An 18,821-nucleotide genomic window follows, 5' to 3' on the forward strand; every position below is an offset into this window, starting at 1 on the left:
AATTGAAACACAATTGCATGCAATTTGTTAAATAATCATTTTAAATAACTTTATTACATTTTATATAATAATGTTCTTTTTTTTGTTTTAGATCTCATTAATATTATTTTTCATTAATATTGGTAGCATATCACGCCAAGGGCGCAACTGCGCCGACACACATATACATTATACATATTATATAAATTTGATCTGTCCCTCCCTTCCCCCAACGAGCTTTTTACTTTTCATATATGTATGTATGTATGTAGGCCACATGCCAGGATTAGCACAGAGACAGACACAGAAAAGTCGTTCCATAATGGCGGTAGTTAGGTTTATATGTCCTAGTTAGTTGTTTGTCGACTTAATTCGTTAAGTTTGTTTCTTTCACAAATTACAATTAATATTTAGATAAAAAATACATTTGTGTATAAATAGGCAATTCAAAAATTAATATCGTTAAGAAAAACGAAGGAAAATTACTTAGTAAATTATATAAAAAATAATAATACGAACATGCATTTTTAGATTTTTAGGCTCTTTTTTTAATGTTTTTTTGTTGTCGTTTTTAATTATGTATATTAAAAAAAGAGAATGGGTTGCCGTTCAGTTGTGGGCGATTATTAAAGGATGCGTATGCAGCTGTTGAGCGGTTGATCGATTGATTGGTTTAAGTTTAAGATAATTATGCTCCTGTTGGCAGTTTTCAATTTTCGAGGACCCCGAAGAAAATTAGAAATGCATTTTCAAAGTCAATTTAATGGAAAAGTTACAATTAATTTGAGATATATGCTTGTATATATATCTGCTCATCGATAGAGTCCTACTGCACAACAAGGATCTGACTTGGTCGAGGAACACATGATGCATGTATGATATTCATATTTTCGTGTGTATATTTATATATTTTGTATATATAAAACTGAATTTCCATTTTTGAGTCAAAAGTCTTTCATTTGTTGTTGCATATATTGATATATCTTTAGATATTAGTTGTATTATTTATGTGGTAATCTTGTTTTGCCTTTTTAAATATGCATAAAAAGTAATTATTAATAGGTGTTAAAATAAATAGCTAAGTGGCATTAAAATTAGTGTCGACTTGCGAAATTCAATTGATGGCCCGTCTCCCAATCTATCTCCATCTTCATTTCCATTTGCGAAACAAATTTCACTTGAATAACTTGATAACAATATAAAACAAATTAATAAAATTTAAAATATTTTCTACAAATCGTGTTGTTGGTGTTGTTCATCTTGATACTATTAAATTTGTGTAGAAGACAAAACTAAAAAAGAAATACAAACAATTCCATTATCTTTTGTTGCCTATGATCTTTCCTTTCTTTTTTTTTACAAAGTTTTTTGCTTTTGTTTCATGATTTTGTTTTTTACATAATATTTTTCTCTGATATTGTTTTCAGGCCGGGTTTCTTTTCATTATTTGGAACAATAAATTAAGTTAGATTAAATTCAATCGCATTGTATGAATCACTACAATAGTTGCTTCAGTGTGAATTCCAAATTTGTTTGACCCTTGAACAAACACGTGCAATTTTTAATTAAGCCATAGACATTCTACATTTACAGATACCCTGTCCCAGACATAATTTTTCTAAGTTATAGAAAAATGTTTTGCATACATTTTTCCTAAGAGTTTGCTTTTCACTTTTAGATTTCCTCCATATCATCATCTTCTTCTTCATGCGGAAATTTGCGTAGAAAAGCTTAAGTTCCTGTCTGCTGGTTTTGCTGCGTTTTTGTTTTTATAATTTTGAATTCTGTGAAATTGCTGCGCCAGGCGCTCATTATGATTATTTAGATCACAAGCGCCATATCCTTTTTGCTCGGCAACTGGACTCGCTTGCCCTGCCACAGTGAATTGTGTATTGTGAAGGCGTCAATGGTAACGGTCAGATGCTTTGTGTGCACTTGTGAGAAGCATTTGCCACCTGAGTTATATCTGCAGAGTAAAATCGAAAAGATTGTTAAAATCGAAATGCTGTTATAATTCGTAGTTATATAATACACTCACTTGAAGAACTTATCGAACATGACTTCGTCAACCTGACTAGGCCCAGTGCCATACAACTTGGTCACCTGATCCGTTTCCGGCACATAGCTGTAGAGGGCACGAAACTGGCAGCCGGCATCACGGAAGAGTACTAGGAAGTGCTTGGCCTCTGATCTTGCGATTTTTTCCAGAACCTTTTGTTTGGCGTCTCGATTAACGGCCCCGGGGAATACGCAATATTCCACAGCATTCAAAATAATGCCACGATTCGATTTGGCCGCTGGTTGTTTATACAGTTTCGGACCTGTACGGTGGTAAAGAGCAAATAAATTAGCGCTTGCTGCCTTTAGTTTGCAGACACTACATCTTTTCATTCGTCTTCGCAAGCTTCGAGATCATTGGAATCTAAACACGTGCAACAAATGGGAGAGTTTAAGGTACTCTAATATAGAGCAAAATCTACAAAATGCACTCCAAGAAGGTAGGGGAATAGCTTTAACAGGTTAAATATGTATATTATACTTATGCAATTCAAAAAAAAAAAAAAAAAAAAAACAATATTCGTTGGAGTGCATTAGTTATAACCTAGTTGGATTTTCTAACTTTAAACATTCCATTATATTGTAAAATAAAAGAACATTCCATAAATAAAACTCAAATAAAAGAATTGAAACAACAATAAAAAAACAACATTAACTTAAGTATAAAGATTGCTTGCAATTTTGCACATGACTTTTTTTTTATTTTTGTTAGTTTAAGTGATCAATTGGACCGATTCGGGGTTTAGTAGGTATGTTTATATGTATATTGGAAAGCTTTTGGGTTTCGTGGATAACTTTTATATTTTCTTTCTTTTGTTTGACCATCGAAAGTCGTGGATTTGACGACGAAACGGAACGGAATAGGTAGAAGAACGAAGGAATACACATTTCTGTTTAGACGCGCACACAAATAACTGTCGCAGCCCTATATGTCTATACATATACATAGATATATAGGTATATCGCTTGTGTTGAAAATCATATATGTAGATATGTATGTATATAATATATGAATTATAAAATTATATGATTTATAATGCCAATTTGTAATGAATGAAATCATAATGGGAAAAATCATGAAAAAAAAACAAAATAATACGAGCATGGATAATGTTGTTTTCTGGATTATAAGAAATATTTCCAAAATGGGGCACATAATGCAATACATGATGATAATATGACCAGAATATGGTGTATTTGATGGTGATTGATTACAAACTGAGGATGGTTTCAAGTTGTTTTCTGTATTTGTTGTTGTACAAACCCGAATATTCCATGATTGAATTCGGAGTTAATGAGAAATCGCTGGATCCATCATCAAATCCGCGACGTTTCGATATCAAACCTGGGGGCAATGAGCCTGGTCCAGATGGAGATGGCATATGCCTACCTGATGCGCCCATTCCCATGCTGGCCATGCCCATTCCTGGCGATGGGGCACGCCGAGGCGGAGTGGCGCGTCCCAGTCCCGAATCTGTGTCTAACCGGTAAGCAAGAGGCGTCATCAGTCAACATGCATCATAATCATCATCATCATCATCATCAGAGATAGACACACACACACGCACACAGATAGACAGAGAATGTTTGTTGTGACAAGAGTAGAGTAGGAGGATTAGGAGCACGATGCGGAGGCCATGCGTTTCGGGTTAATTGTCACAAAGTTACGTCGATGATGGGAGCGAGCGATGAGTTCATTTCAAATTTTGTTAATACATTTTGTTTCGGTTTAGATTACAGTTTTGTTTTTGTTTGTTTTTTTTTTTTTTTTTTTGCGGTTAATTTCAAGAATTCATTTTTGTACATTTTTCGATTGAAAAAAGAAAGAGAAATAAAAGAAGAGAATGTGTGCACAAAATTTAGTTAAAGCAATTTTGTAGTAGAGATCGTTATGATAGATATTACTTAAGTACTAAATTTGATCATGATCTGGGTTAAAAATCGAAAATGGTTAACATATATCTTATGCGTGTGTGTGTCTGTGAGAGAGTGTGTGAGCGGTGTATGTATGTATGTGTTTTCTGCCTGACCTTTTTGTATTATGTGTGTGTGTGTGTTGTGTACAGGCGTATTTGTGTGCATGTGCGTTTTTTGTTGTTTTGCTATATTTCCCAAAAGCGGATCGAAGGCTAATTATTTTAAGGCCAGAACCAGTTGCGAATTTTTGAAGCAAGTTTTGCAGAAGAACAAGAATCAGCTGACGGACCCAAAAAATCAGCTGACACAGACAGATACCAAAAACAAATGTGGAAAAGACCACCACCATCAACCCGAATTTGACATATTTTCACATCAAAAAATTAAAAGAAAAATATATATATTGATAGAGAGTAGAAGACAAGTTAAAGAAAACTCAATTTAATTCAAATATAATGAATAAGACAAATATACAAAAAGAGAAAACGCAAAAGAACTAACACCAAATGAAATTAAAAATGGAAATCGTAAACAATAAGCACTATTTTGAAAACAAGATATTCCGAAAACCAAATTTCAAACATTAAGATAGAATAGAATAATACATAGAGATTAAAGAGAAGAGGATACAGTAAAGAGATAGATAAGGGAAAAGCAAGCAGCTGTGTTTTCAGATTTAATTTTTTTTTTTTTTTTTTTGTAGCTGTAAAACGCTTCTTACCGCACAAATTCATTAGAGAATTGGACTTTCGGCCACGGAAATTAAGTGTGCTCCCCTTAGCGACCGATATACGCGACAGAGTGCGGCCCCGTTCTGGGAGTGCGGCTGGCTCTGTAAGGAATGCGGCACCGGAGGCAACGGAGCCAAGTGCATAATAAAGTATATTGAATTGTTGATTTTTAAAACGGTTTGGTATTTGGTCACAAATGATGAAATAACGTAAACACAAAATATATGAAATAAAATCTAACTTATAAGTTTCACCCCAACAATGCCCGTCCTCATCCCCCACACACCACTTAACCCACCATCATATTAAATCCAAATGATTAAGAAGACAGTTTGATTTTCAGTTTAACCCATCCACAACCTGATCAAAACCCACACAGAAGTCCTAAACAATTGGTTATAGCCCCCTCCCTTGGTGCATACATATTTTTTGGCTTACATGTGGGTGCACTGGCAAAATACATAGTTAATAGTTTAGTTGCATTTGAATTAGTTGAGAGAATGTGGGCGGCTTAGAAATTAGCTTATGTGAAATTTAGCATTTTGCAGTGTTAAAGCACGCCTCAGCGAATTTATATGTATAATTCTAACTTAAAACAAAAACAATAAATATATATCTTTTCGTGTTAATCACAAGTCCAGACCAGAACAAAAAAAAACCTTATTAATAAACTTAAATGGTATCTTTTCTAGCAATTTTTAGACCAGAACTCAAAAGAGAACGGAAAATAGACAAAGTAAAAAGAATGAGTAGAAACAATTAGTAGGCGTGTTACCCAGCACCAACCTCTGGAAGTTTTATACGATCCCCTTCGTCCAATCGGAGTTGAACTTGTACTGGGGTAATCATCGGGAGATTCTGTTTAAACGAGATTAGTAATAGTAAAGAATATATACGCCACATAGGGAACTTACAACTATATTAACAAAGTACGAAATTTTCGATTTACAACAATGTTAAAGAAAGAGATAATATAAAGAGACTAACGAATAAATGGAATCAAAAAAAAGTTGGTTATTCTAATAGAAAAAAAAAAAACAACGTCAAATAGGTAAAATCAAAAATGCATGCTTAACATAACTTAATTGATAAAAAGAATAAAAACAATGATATAAACAATGAATGAATTTGTAGACAAAAAACAACAAAAAATTACCTTTGACTGTAAGGGAATCTTGCGATCCCCTATAATAATCTCTTTTCATTGAATTTGAACTTAGCTGACCGTAGCCTGTTTGCCAAATTATAAAACATAACAGAATAAATAAAGAAATTGATGTTAAAAACCAAATAGGAATAGGACAAAACTCAAAAAAACCGAGCATTAAAGCGAAAATCGGTTTACCGAAATGGTTAGAAATAATAATAATAATTGAGAAACCTTACACTTGACCGCAGAGATGGAAAATCAGATTAAACACAAGTTAGATGCTGAGAAACTAAACGAAACATTATATATAGCATTTGCATATAGGGGGACAAATATTTCCATGGTCTAGGTCAAGTGTTAAAGCTTTGGAAGGAATGGTGCCTTTGCCACGCTTACCGGTTAAATTTGATCCAGAACCCTTCTTGCTTCGACTAGAGATGCTTGAAGCTTCACTAATATCCACACTGGCATCATCCACATGTATAGTCTTGGGCCTGGGCCGTGTGTTCCGCTGTTGCCTTAAACGTGGGGTCGACGAGGACGCAGTTTGTGGCTGCAGTTTCACATGCATGTCCGCCCGATCCAAGGTTTTACCCTATAAGGAACATAGTTAATTAATATTTAAAGTGGCTAAAAAGTGCTCCTGATAAACAACCTCTCTTTCTGCTTCTTCAATGGCTTTTTTGAGTCTATGTTGTTCCAAAATGGCCGCTCGGCGCGCCATTTGTTCCTCCTTCTTGCGTGTTCGTTCCTCCTCTTTTTCTCGTTCCTTTTCCCTTTTCTGCGACGCCTCGATTTCTTTGCGAGCCTTAGCCTCTTCTTGCTGTTGTCGGCGTTGCAAAGAGAGCAACATTATCTTCTCTTTACGACGTTCCATTTCGTCGACCGAGTCCTAAAACGATAACAAACCATTGAAACAACATCCATTCATCAATAAAATTCCAAAATATTCTTTCACTATACATTTGCAAGAGATTCGCCGCAATCGCGCAATTTAAAATCAAATACCAAAAAATCCGAGGTCATCGCGTTAAAGACTTTTAAAATTTTAACTTAAATATGTGAGCTTAATCTCATCTGAACGAATTTACAAAATCAATTTGATTAAATTTGACAGGAAACGAGAGTGTGAGAGTGAAAGACGAATTTCCTTACCGGATCCAAACTAGTTGCATCTGCTCCTATGACCAGTGCCTTATTCTTGGCAGCCTCGGCAGTATTGCTGCTGTGCTGCAGGCGTGTGGGTGACATCGGCTGCTGTTGTTGCATTGGCGGCGGCTGGTTGGTCAGATCCTCCAAATGACGACGTTCCAGGCTGCCTCCCGGCTCTGAGGTGTTAACGGCCAGTTGACGCAATTGAATTGGCGGCTCATCAGTGTATTTGTTGTAGGTTGCATTACCAGAATTGGTATTTGGATTAGATTTGACACTGTTGGAGATGTTGTTGTTGGGCCGGCTGTGCCTGGCATTATTGGCTGGTTGCTTGCTGGCATCCTCGCTGCTCATGCTGATGTTGTGCAGTTGACTTAGCGATTCACGTTTGAGGACAACTTGGTTGTCCACATTATCCCTGCCACCGCCTGGCGTCTCCTTTTTGGCGAACGCTTGGCTCTGAGTGGAGGCTTAGGCCGCTTAGGCTGATCATCATCGAAGGATATATAGAAACCCTTTTCAGCAGTCGAATCCTCCTGATCGGCACCGCCTCGAGGATCCTGAAAACTATTGGCTTGAATGGAAGGACGCGATGGCGAGGGTATCCGATAGGTGAGATTGCCGCTGGTTATGTTCAGCTTATTAGAAATTAATTCGCCGCTGTCGTAATCCTCTGAGCTGCTACCACGTCCACTCTGACCCTGATGTCCTCGGTGTTGCTGCTGCTGCTGAACCACAAAATCGGAGATACGGGTTGAATGCATTGACTCTATAATATTGCGCTCCAACTCGTCCACGTCCTCCTCGTCCCCGATAAAACAAATGCTTTGCGGAGCCATTAGGTCTTCATGCTGCATCTGCATGGGCATAGCCATCGGCTGAGGATTGGTTTTCGGCGAGCGATTGTCGCGCAAATTGGTCAAGGACTGCTGGCGTTGGACACCATTGGCTCCACTCATTGGCCGCTGGCTGTGCTGTGGCGATGCCTGCTGTTGAAAAAGATGCTGCAGTTCCCCTCCGCCTCCACCACTCCCATTCTGATGAAGCACAAAACTTCCTTGCGGCGCCCCGCCTGCACTAGATAGAGGTCGATTGTGCCAGCCTTGTTTCTTCTGCTGTGTCTGCCAGGCGTTCACATCGACCAATGGCTGTTGGACCTGATGCTGTTGCTGCTCATAGGCGGCAGCTGCTGCCGAATGAGCCCAAGTTCGTCGCTGTGGCGGTGGCTGAGGCGATGTCTCGTGCAAATAGAAGTGATTAGTCGGCTGGCCATACTCATCATAGACCACACTATTCCTGTACTGGGGCGGCGGCGCTCCATAGGGTGAATGATTGTGATTGTGATTGTAGGGACCGCCGCCATTGTCGCTGTAGAGGCTTTGCGGCTGCATGTATGCATGGGCGGGCTGCGGCGGCGACATATACTGCCCATGCTCGTTAACGTACTGCATCGGCTGGGGCATGGCCATGGGCGGTGGAGGTTGTTGCTGCTGGTAGGGATCGCGACTGGGCGGACGGGAGCTATATGCACTGACTGGGGCGTTGTAGGCCTGTGGAAGATGCGGTGATGAGCCAAAATTCTGTTGCATAGCTCGCGGCTGCTGATAATGATGATCAGCGAGATGCTGTTGAGAGCCATATGTTTGTTGCTGTATGATGGATTTGCCAGAGCGCATGCCACAAAAATTGGAACAAATTGGAACAATCATTCAGTTAGTAAGCGGACATAACTCAAAACATTTATCAATAGTCAATAATAAATAAACATAAAGCGGAGTGATGCAGGTGGCGGGGCTGGTTCGGGGTGATTTTACCTGATTCAGCATGTTGGCTATCTGTTGGGCCTGCATCAGCTGCTGGGCCTGAAGATGTTGGGCCTGCATTTGGCTTTGCTGAGTGGCTAGCCTATGGATATCCTGTTGGATATCTTGCAGATTCATGTTCATGATGGCGATGCTTTGCTGTTTACGATCCACATCCAAGATTGGCAAATGTTAGAGTAGGAGTCAGTGTGTGTGTGTGTGTGTTATGGTGTGTATGTGAGTATTCATTGTAATGTTTATGTTTAAGCAAACCACAGACACAGAATAGGAATAGGACAGGGGAAAAAAAGAGACACAACAAATGCGTAAATTATTGATTAATTCTTGCTTGGGGTTAACTCGGGTTATAATTTTGTGAGTAATGCTATAGAAAAGCAAACGCAGACTCACCTGATATTTATCCAAATCAACGGGATCCATATCTGGTGTTCGCTTTGACTCATTGCTCATGGTCTCCCACTTCATGACATCAGGACACGATTCCAGGTCCTCCTAAAGTAAAGAGTAAGAGGCACAATTGATATCAGTAAAGGATTGAAAACATCTTGTGCATCTATACCTTCTCTTGATGCCTCATCAGAGCCATTTCAATTTTACGTTTGTCCTGCTCTATGCGACGCCGTTTCTCCTCTAATTTCATTCGAATATTGGACAGCTTGGTAGCATTCTCCAATGAACGCATATCCTCATCGCATACTTCCATTTGCCAAGCAGCCGGGCTGGCTGGCATGCTACTGGTGGAGGACTTACGTACGGGTGTACTTTCGGGATCCCCATAAGTCGATCTAACATCGTTGTAGAGTTGGTCAGCAATTCCGGCGCTGCTGTTGTTGCTGTAGTCTTTCTCGCTGGAATGTTGCTTGTTCCGTGCCTGCGGCAATGGACTGCCCGCATTCGATAGATTATGATGGGCTGTCGATACCGTAGGCACATTGTCGACACTGGCTTGTCGACGCATTGAATACTTCTCAGTCTCCCGATCCTGTTTCTCCGAGCCCGAATCCGTATCGTACCCCAGTTGTAGCGTTCCCCGGGCATCGGCAATCGAAGAGCGTATTGCCACGGCAGGTTCAACTGAAAATAAATTTAATTAAAGAACACCATAGATAACACAACTCTACACTATACTCACCCACACTTGTGTTGGATAATTTTCTTTCCCTATCACGTTCGCGCTCGTAACGTCCCAGCGTATTGATTTGATCCTGTGAACCACCAAAGTTCTCTATGGTCAACTGGGAATCTTCGCTCGAGGAATTTCTACGCGAGCGACGCCCTGAAAATGTTTGCAGAATATGACAATATTAAAATGCATTTACTTCCGACCAACAGAAAGGGTTAAAATTATAAAAAATCAAGTAACATTCAACTGAACTCTGGTTAATGGAGGGCATGTGGATGGATACCAAATGGAAACTATGTATGATGATGCATGGAACATTAGTATGTATGTATGTATGTACATATGGCCGGTATACTTGGCTGATTTCAGCTGATTCTCATACCTGCAAAACTTGGGCGTCGGCTTTGTTCCCAGTTACTTGGTCGACCCGCCGCGACAAAATCGCCTAATTTCATTCGAGATTAAAAATCATAATAAAAGTGTTAACAAAACATTTTCAAATTTCATAAACAAATAAGAAAATTAAAATATAAAAACAATTTTAGTTATCTGCGTGGTGCAATATAGATTCGTTTGAAGAAATATAATAATTCTTTTACAAAATTAAACTAAAATTGTCGGAAATTTGGATTTGGTCGACAAACTTAGATTCTGAAATCCGAAACTCGAAACTTTATATAAATTTCTCTTTCGAAAACCTCTAGCAACCTTTTTTTTTCATTGTTTTTATGAATTGAAGTCGTCACGAATCTTATATGCTCCACATACAATTCAAGTCTTACATAAATATTCAAAGTTCATTTACAATTCGAAGTAATTAATAAAAAATTAAAGACAAAAAAGTAGGAAACAAATAATAATAATAATATAAATTAAAAACTAGACTTAAAGCAAACCTCTCTCATCCGCTTTTGACTCGACATTGGATTTTTCTTTAGCTTGCCGCAAGCGAGCTGGAACCAAGGGCTCCTGCTGCTGCTGCTGTGTCTGCTGCTGCGGTTGCTGGTGATATTGTTGCTGCTGCTGCTGATGTTGCGAGTGCATTGATGAGAGTGTGGTAATGCCACGCGACTTGTGCACGACGAAAGCTACGAAGGCGAAGGCGGAGGCAGAGGCGAAGGCGTTGCAATGAGCAGGACAGGCACAGTTGCAATTGTTATTGTTGTTGTTGTTGTTGTTGTTGGTGGTGGTGGTGGTAATTGAGGTAAATTGTTTTTGGCAAGCATGTGTGGATTTTGGGTGGAAAAAAGATAAAGAAAACAAATTAAACACATAATTAAAATCAAATAAATGACAGAATGTTTGTTTATATGTTGATTCTCCTTGTTTCATTTAATTAATATAAACCAAATAAAAGAGTAAAAATGGCAAACAATAAGAAAATTAAATAAAAATTTTACCTTCTGCATGATTTCCATCATAATTATTTGACTGAATCGCCGACGCCTGATATTCAGTGGGCGGAGTTGATCTACGGTTTAGGCCGCCGCCAAATGAATTCATGTGCGGAACTAAAAAACAAAACAAGCAAAATGAAAAATCAAAATTTTTAATTCGAAAACAAATATGTAAAATAAAACAACAATTGGTTGCAAGCGGTGCCAAAAAGACAAAACAAAAAACAAAATGCACATTAAGCAACAGAAAAATCAGGTAAATGAACTTTATAAATTGTTATATTATTCAATCAAAAAATGCAATCATAAATCATCAAAAAGCTGGGACAGGTCGGTGCCGCGAAACTTTAATTACTTAGTGCGAACAGTTCGATATCACAAATCGGCAAATACAAGAGGAATCTACAATGTTTTCGTCAATCAAGTTCTCCTTTGGCCATCTTCTTCAATGTATCAATATTATACACTGACACTTATCATTGTAATATATGTACATACATATATATGTATATGTTGTCGATCGCTTTGTACAACATCCTCATTTCCAAGGAAATGATCAATCATTTCGTTTTTAATTTCGAATCATTTTGAATACTGCACCAGTTAATAAGGATATCGATGTTTATAATTTTAAAAAAAAATGGCGTTTTCCTGTAAATTAAAGGATGCACCGACCGTTGGCTGTATATGTTTGTAGATCCTGTGCAGGTGCATAAGTGAGCTGAGATGTTTTCAAATATGGTCATGTGCATAGTTAACAATTCTGATTGAATTGGACAATGGATTCTTATTTTATATAATGTATACAGTGACTAATATATTTAGGATTAACTACAAGACCGAACATAGGTAAGTCAATTAACAATTAATTAAGGAGATGAATAATATTTTGGCAGCCGATCAAGCAAAGTCAATGGTAACAGACACACATTCATGAAACGAAGGCAAATGCAGCAAATGGTATCTTGAATTCACCTTTCAGTTTTTTCTTTCTTTTCGGGGAAAGGAGGGTTATAGGGAAGGGGTGAATTCGAATTCATACACAAATAACAACAAACAGTAACAAAACACAGGAAAAATGAATTTAAGAAAAAAACACAGAGTTCTGAAGAATGCTCAAAATATAGAGAAATAGTAAATTGTGTGTCTTTTTTTAGATCAAAAACCTTGAAACGGTGGCCGATTCGAGGGTGAGCCTACGGGCGGCTGGTCGAGATCGCTCCGTAAATCGGGAATGGGCATAACAGGCTGCATTGTGAGGCCCCGTCGATGGCAGATTCCGTGCTCATTGGCGCCCAGAGTGCGCCTGGCGATGACATCTAAGTGAGATACACAGAATTTTGCATATGTGTGTTGCGTCGAGGGGTGCGGATAATTTTTATTTTTTGATTTGGTGAAGAGAGCAAGCGGTTTGGTTTGTAATTCGTTGAACAAAAAAAAAAAAAGAGAGAATCAAGTACAAAGATTGATTTGTCATTAATAATTGAATTGGTACACTACTTTTTGTGAATAAATACTATTTAAATGGATGAGATAATGCCAAGATTGTTGTCACTTGTGGATTTATCAAATGGTTCTTAAATGTAGGGAAAGAACGAACGAAAAACCGCAGAAAAGTTAACTGGATCTACGTTTGCTCCTTTTGATTAATTTATCCTTCGAGAGGCATAGGGGTGTCTGATTCGGTGAAACACCTAAGCTTCAAAAGCTCAAAACAAGACTCAAGAACTTAGGATTGGGACAACGAAAAGTAAAAGAAGTAATACAAAAACATACAGCGCAAATTAAACATAAAAATAATACTTGAAAAAAAAAAGAACTTCACTTTTGGGACAACACTTTTTGCATGCGTCACTTGGAAATAATACATAGGCCAATCTTTAATTTGAGCTTGAGATGGAAAGGAAAGCAGGAGATGCGATGCAATGATTTGAGACTTTGAGATTTGGGTTTACTTGACCCACACTTACCTTGACCATCCATTCCTGGATAACAAACACATTTCGCTGGATGTATTTCGAACAGATTAAACAAGTCCGTTAAGAGCAAAACTAGATTCAGTTTCATCGAGCTGCATATCAGAAGGAAAAAGAAAACACACGTCAGAGAGCAAGTAAGAGAGTGGGGGATTTTTTGTATTCTAACCCGCGCATAAAGGTCACATCCTCGGGCGTCATGTGGAATACGCCATATGGCAAATGCTTTTGGGAGAAATTGGCCACCAATAGGATATTGTGAATGGAATCCTCGACCGCGGGCAAATAGTTAATTCTCACACATGTCCAGGGTACCACTTTGGGGCAATAGTACGAGATAAGCAGTGCTAGGCAAATTCCGTCGCACAGATCTTGAAAATCTCTCACTGGTGGTATATCTGGCGTCTGTAGCCGCGTTCCCTGCAATAAATGCATTCACGGATTAGTTTGCGATAAAATGTGACTTCAGTGAAGCAAGACTTACATTCTCATCGGGTAGCCCAGTTTCTACCTCTTTTACAATACGCTTTTTGAGGGCTGCGCATGCATGGGATATCCAGGCCAGTAGACCCTGCTCATAGTTTTGGCCAGGTGGCGCCTGATAATTGCTGCCAGATATTCTGTAAAAAAATAAAAATTAAAATACAAATGACCAGAGTTTTGAATAATTGTCTATCGTTTCCTACCTTCGTATGGCGGCTGTAACACGATCACCCGATGATATTTCCCTTGCATATAAGACCATCAGCGATTCTATCACAGACATATGGGCATTCTGTATAAAAAATAAAGTGTACAATTAGATAACTGTCTGCAGGTTGATCCAACTCGAATTACTTACAAGTCTTAACGGATTCGTTTGAATTAATACCGTCTCGGTAATGGGCATGTCCGACGATTCGGCCACTGCCACACCCTTGCGCGCTAGCGTCTGTAATATTGACCAGTGATTTAAGCTTTGGTAATTGGGATCTGAATACAGATTGGACAATGTTTGGCAATACAAAGTGGCATTGCCAAGTTCCACAATGATTTGTGGCTTTAGGCGTTCCTGATTCTCGTGATCGCGATAGAACGGCTCCTTTAAATTGTCCGGTACGCGATTGTTAAAGGCCTTTGAGAGCAGCCATTTGACGGAAGCACGTTGACGAGCCTGTAAAATTAATTAAACATTAATAGTATTAACTTAAATGGGCTAAAGTGCTAATCAAATAAAATCTTTTTGTCATTGTCAGAAGATTAACTGTTAAAATGGAGATGGAGTTAAAATAAAGACTTCTCAATTCATTTGAGTATGGTTAAAAATAATTTCTAAAACTGATCTTAATGGTCTTCTTCCAGTTTCCCAAAGGTCTTAAAGAGAGTTTCTAAATGTTGTCCAAAAGAATCAAAAAAATACCAAAATGTGTCCGACATTTTAAAATTTAGTGCTATTAATTATTATTAATTTTCGTTACTATCGGTTCTCATGATTTAGCTTTTCTTCACAACAATTTTGAGTTCGTACGTGAATGAACAGTCATTCTCTTTTCTCTTGAATGAAAATTTTTGATTGGTAACGCTTTGAAATTGGTTCAAGCCAAGGCCAAAATCAGAGAATCAACTCCAGCTGGGTCTGGCTGACTGACTGGAGGGTGTGTGGGGAAAAGAGCAGCTTTGCTTTGCAATTAAGTAGCGCAACTGTTAAGTGCACTTCTTCTCCTCTTCTCTGTCTCTCGCACTCTTTCCCTGTTGCTCTTTCTGTGTGTGTGAAGCCATGCGTAGAATCTTTCAATATGAGTTCGATAAACTCACTCGTGGGTTTTAGCTTGGCGTGCGCCGCCGTCCGACTCTCTCTATCTTTATCTGCTCCTCCTTAGCCTGGTATTGTATTCCAGGTGTGTGTGTGTGTGTGTATGTACGTTTTAAAGGGGGAAGGAGCTGGAGGTCTGGGGGATGATGGTCACTCAGCATGAAAGGCAGCAACAGCCAACAGTCGCGACGACGACGCCTTTCTGCTCTGTTTTTAGATTCTCAAGTGTGAGCGAGCCGCCGGCTGCAATTTGCCCAGTTGCATTTTATAAACCATAATTTGATTTTTTTTCCTGCAATCTCAGATGAATAAGTTTTTATTTCCTAATTGAAAAATGTAGCAACTCTCAAAACCCAACGGCAGGGAGCGATTGGGAAAAAAGAAACAAATATTTTGGTTGCTCTTATCACTAGGTAAATACTTTGCTTGATAACGAAAATGTGTAACTATGCTTATTGGGGATCTATTTTAAACAAGAGATTATTTAATTTTATACCTAAAGTAAATATTTTACACAGATAGTGAGGAAAGGAGAGAGAGAACAGAAAATGTTTACTAAATCAATATGAAATCATCAGAAACTGTTAAATTCATCAAGAATCAATTTTTGTCTCGAACCAAATTTGTAAATTTTTCTTTTTTATTTTTTGGTCATTTGATTTGACTCTACTCGAAAATTGACGTAGGTCGAATTCAAACTATGCGAACTATTGACCAATACAACAACAGGTGCTATTGCTTCCTGTCACCAGTGAGGGAAACCGGAAAAACTTGTATGCATTTTTCAAACGAGCTTTTTCTATTTTTTTTTTTTTTTTTTAATGCTTAATTTTACTTTTGCTTTTTGTAGAAGTCGACAAAAAAACAAAGTAACTCAAATTTCATTCAGTGTTTAGACAAATTTATCATCTCAAAACGCCCGCCCACATGTTATTTGGAATGTGGGGAGAGTGTGTGTATGTCTCTGTGTTTGTGTGTTAGATACGAGCAGAACTCAAATTGCAAAGTTTTTATGATTTCATTATTATCGTTGGCATTTGGGCAAACCATGATAAAGTCAAGTGAACAAATCGAGAGAGCTAACACTATGCAACAGTTTTTGGGTATTGAAATTACTAAAATTATAGTAAGCATATACAGTTCATAACTTTATAAGTCCTTAGGATGCTTCAACTTTAATGAGAGTCTAAAATTATTATATTATTCAATAGAGTGACTTTTTAAACAACTTCAATTATTAACTTCAATTGAATTGAATTGATAAACTCTTATTTTGATAAAAGTTTAAATTTACAAAAAAATTAGTTAAATAGAAATTTTTTCCAGACTAAGTTAGTTAAACATCTCAAATGTGTTATCCAGTGTAATTTGGAGCTAAAAGTTTATTTTTGAATGGTTTTCGGTTTTGTTTTTTCATATGATCCATAATCCGCTGCTAATTGCTTAAGCAAGAATCACACACACACATAGACACACAGGCACACATATGGGAGGCCTTAAACTTTCTAGGGAGTTGTTCAGAATGATGAGTGGTTGGCGGGGGGTGACAGCCCCTTCTCTACTCTTTCCACCTTTCGATGGCGGTTTCTCTCTTTCGCATGCGTGTGCTGCTGTTTATAGCGATTAGGTCATGCAACAGCAGCTACAAAAAAATCGAACAAAATTAAACTTTAGGAGTCGAGGGAGCAAATCATTTTCCGGCTGCTGTGGGGGGAGCTTACACTCAGCTCTTTTTATGAATGGAAGTTTAGTTATTGTTGCAGTTTTTCTTTTATTATTTTTTTCGAGTTGATTGAACAGTTCAGTTAACCACTCTCCCGCCGCCGCCTCCTCTCCTCTGTCGGTTGAGACAAGCTCATGGCTAGAAATGTTAAAAACAACAAAAACATAAACGAAAAAAAAAACCAGTCAAATGTTAAGTAGGTGTCGGTCGCATATTAAAACCTAAGCGGACACAAGTGGGAGCGGCAAGGCAAAGTAAGCAGCGCAACCATTTTGGCAAAGAGAGTAGGTGGCTTGGCCAACGTCAACTGAGGCAGTGGCAGAGGCAGCGACCGAGACTGAAACAGCGTTTGATGAGCGCATTGGGGAGTTAGTTAGTTTGAGGCCGCTGCCGCTGCCGATGCGCTGCTAACGCTGGAATGTTAATGAGTGCGCTCTATTTGTGCCTGCCAAATAACAGAGCAAAGATTGATGAGGATGAAACAGGCAAAGAGAAGGGGTAACAAAAAGTCTTCAACTAAAAATATTTATTTCTTAACCTGTCGTATTTCCTGTGTTTCGGCATCCATGCTGAAAATATGGGAAGCGGGGGGAGCTGAAGCGGGAGAAAAGTCTGTGGTGACAGTCTGGCTATCCGACGCCCAGTCTTTCCCAGTCTCCGCTGCGGCTGCTGTTGCACTTGGCACTTCACTTCACTTTCTTTCTTCTTCTTCACACACTTTCCTTTTAGCTTCTGGTTTTTCCTTATTGGAATTTTCACTTCAGGCCAAATACAAGCCTAAATAGCAGAAGAAAAACATTTCTTTTTTGGTTTTTATTTTTATTTTCTTGTTGTTTTTTTTTTGTTGAAATTTTCTTGTGCAAAAATTAATTGCGCACACGCACAATAACAACAAAAATAACAACAACGATTTAACACATCACAACAACAAAATGAATAGTCGAAGGGAAGGGGAGTTGAGTAAAAACTAGCAAAAGAAAAATGTGAATCATTCAAAGGGGGCCAAAGCGGGCCAACTTTGCAGTGGGCGAGCAGAGCGCGGGGTGTTGCAGCCACAAAGACAGAGTGTTTACAGTACACTGTTAATAATAGTGAATATTTCTTTTCGCTGCTGTTGCCATCAGCTGTTGCGATTTACTGCTCTAAACGACAAACGAACGCACATTTCTCTTGACCGTGAACACTTTTCATATATTTGATGTACAATTAACACAACCGTTGCCAATTTTCCCTAGTTAACACATCTAAATGAAAACATTTTTCTTTTGCTCTTTCGTTGTGAAGACAACATTACAGCTCACTGTGAGACAGCAGCGCTGCTCTCATTGGAGGGCTGCCACTGCGAAGTTGACTGCGACGCCAGCGTTGACGTCAGGTTGTGATGACCGAAAAAAAAACAGATTTTGCTGTTGTGGATGTGTGTGAAACAGGGTCGATTGAATTTATTTTCGCAGTTATTTTGCTGTTAATTTATCATACAAATGCATTTCTCACGCTTTGCGCTCTTTTTCACAGCATTATTCACTTAATTTTACACTTTATTCTCAATTTCTTGTCAACGAAAAAACAGCAATTTCTACCACCAGTGTGCCCGAACTATCTGTTTGGTAAATTGATAGAGATGAGATTTGCAAATCGATAACAAAGTCACGAGTCCGGAGCAAAATGTATCGGTTAATCGACATTCCGGAGCAAAACTATCGAAAATCGACATTTCGGAGCAAAACCTATCGAAAATCGACATTTTAATGTGACATGAGTTGTTATATACCTTTTAATAGGAATTTGTTTGTTTTATCTATATAAGGCAACTGCAAAACCATTTTGCGTCATTTCGGACGGCAGTATTTGAGTCGTACGTTACACGCAAACTGTAGTTTAATTTAAAGAAAATTACACAGCTTGAAATACTTTTAGATTTTTTGTATTATTATTAGAAAGCACAACTTTAGCTGATTAAAAAGGACCCCATGTTTACTTTCGCAAGAACTCATACAGGG

At 38.3% G+C, this 18,821-nt stretch overlaps 1 protein-coding gene across 1 annotated transcript; it reads right to left on the reverse strand.

Annotated features, from left to right (window-relative positions):
* Positions 1–23: 23 nt before the first annotated feature.
* Positions 24–18,426, reverse strand: Patronin (calmodulin-regulated spectrin-associated protein patronin). Its single transcript, XM_068288228.1, is given in 24 exon segments — positions 24–1,945; positions 2,018–2,300; positions 3,428–3,517; positions 4,676–4,786; positions 5,472–5,543; positions 5,842–5,916; positions 6,232–6,430; positions 6,491–6,727; positions 6,991–7,430; positions 7,433–8,537; positions 9,201–9,302; positions 9,370–9,884; positions 9,943–10,086; positions 10,316–10,378; positions 10,830–11,021; positions 11,334–11,444; positions 12,497–12,649; positions 13,301–13,401; positions 13,476–13,726; positions 13,791–13,926; positions 13,993–14,081; positions 14,148–14,459; positions 17,360–17,598; positions 18,301–18,426. Coding segments are annotated over 23 exon segments (4,956 nt in total). The 5' UTR covers positions 17,390–17,598; positions 18,301–18,426; the 3' UTR covers positions 24–1,800.
* Between the last annotated feature and the right edge of the window lie 395 nt (positions 18,427–18,821).

This window comes from Drosophila tropicalis, unplaced genomic scaffold (genome assembly GCF_018151085.1).
Source record: "Drosophila tropicalis isolate 14030-0801.00 unplaced genomic scaffold, ASM1815108v1 contig_573, whole genome shotgun sequence".
NCBI classification, from domain to species: Eukaryota; Metazoa; Arthropoda; class Insecta; order Diptera; family Drosophilidae; genus Drosophila; species Drosophila tropicalis.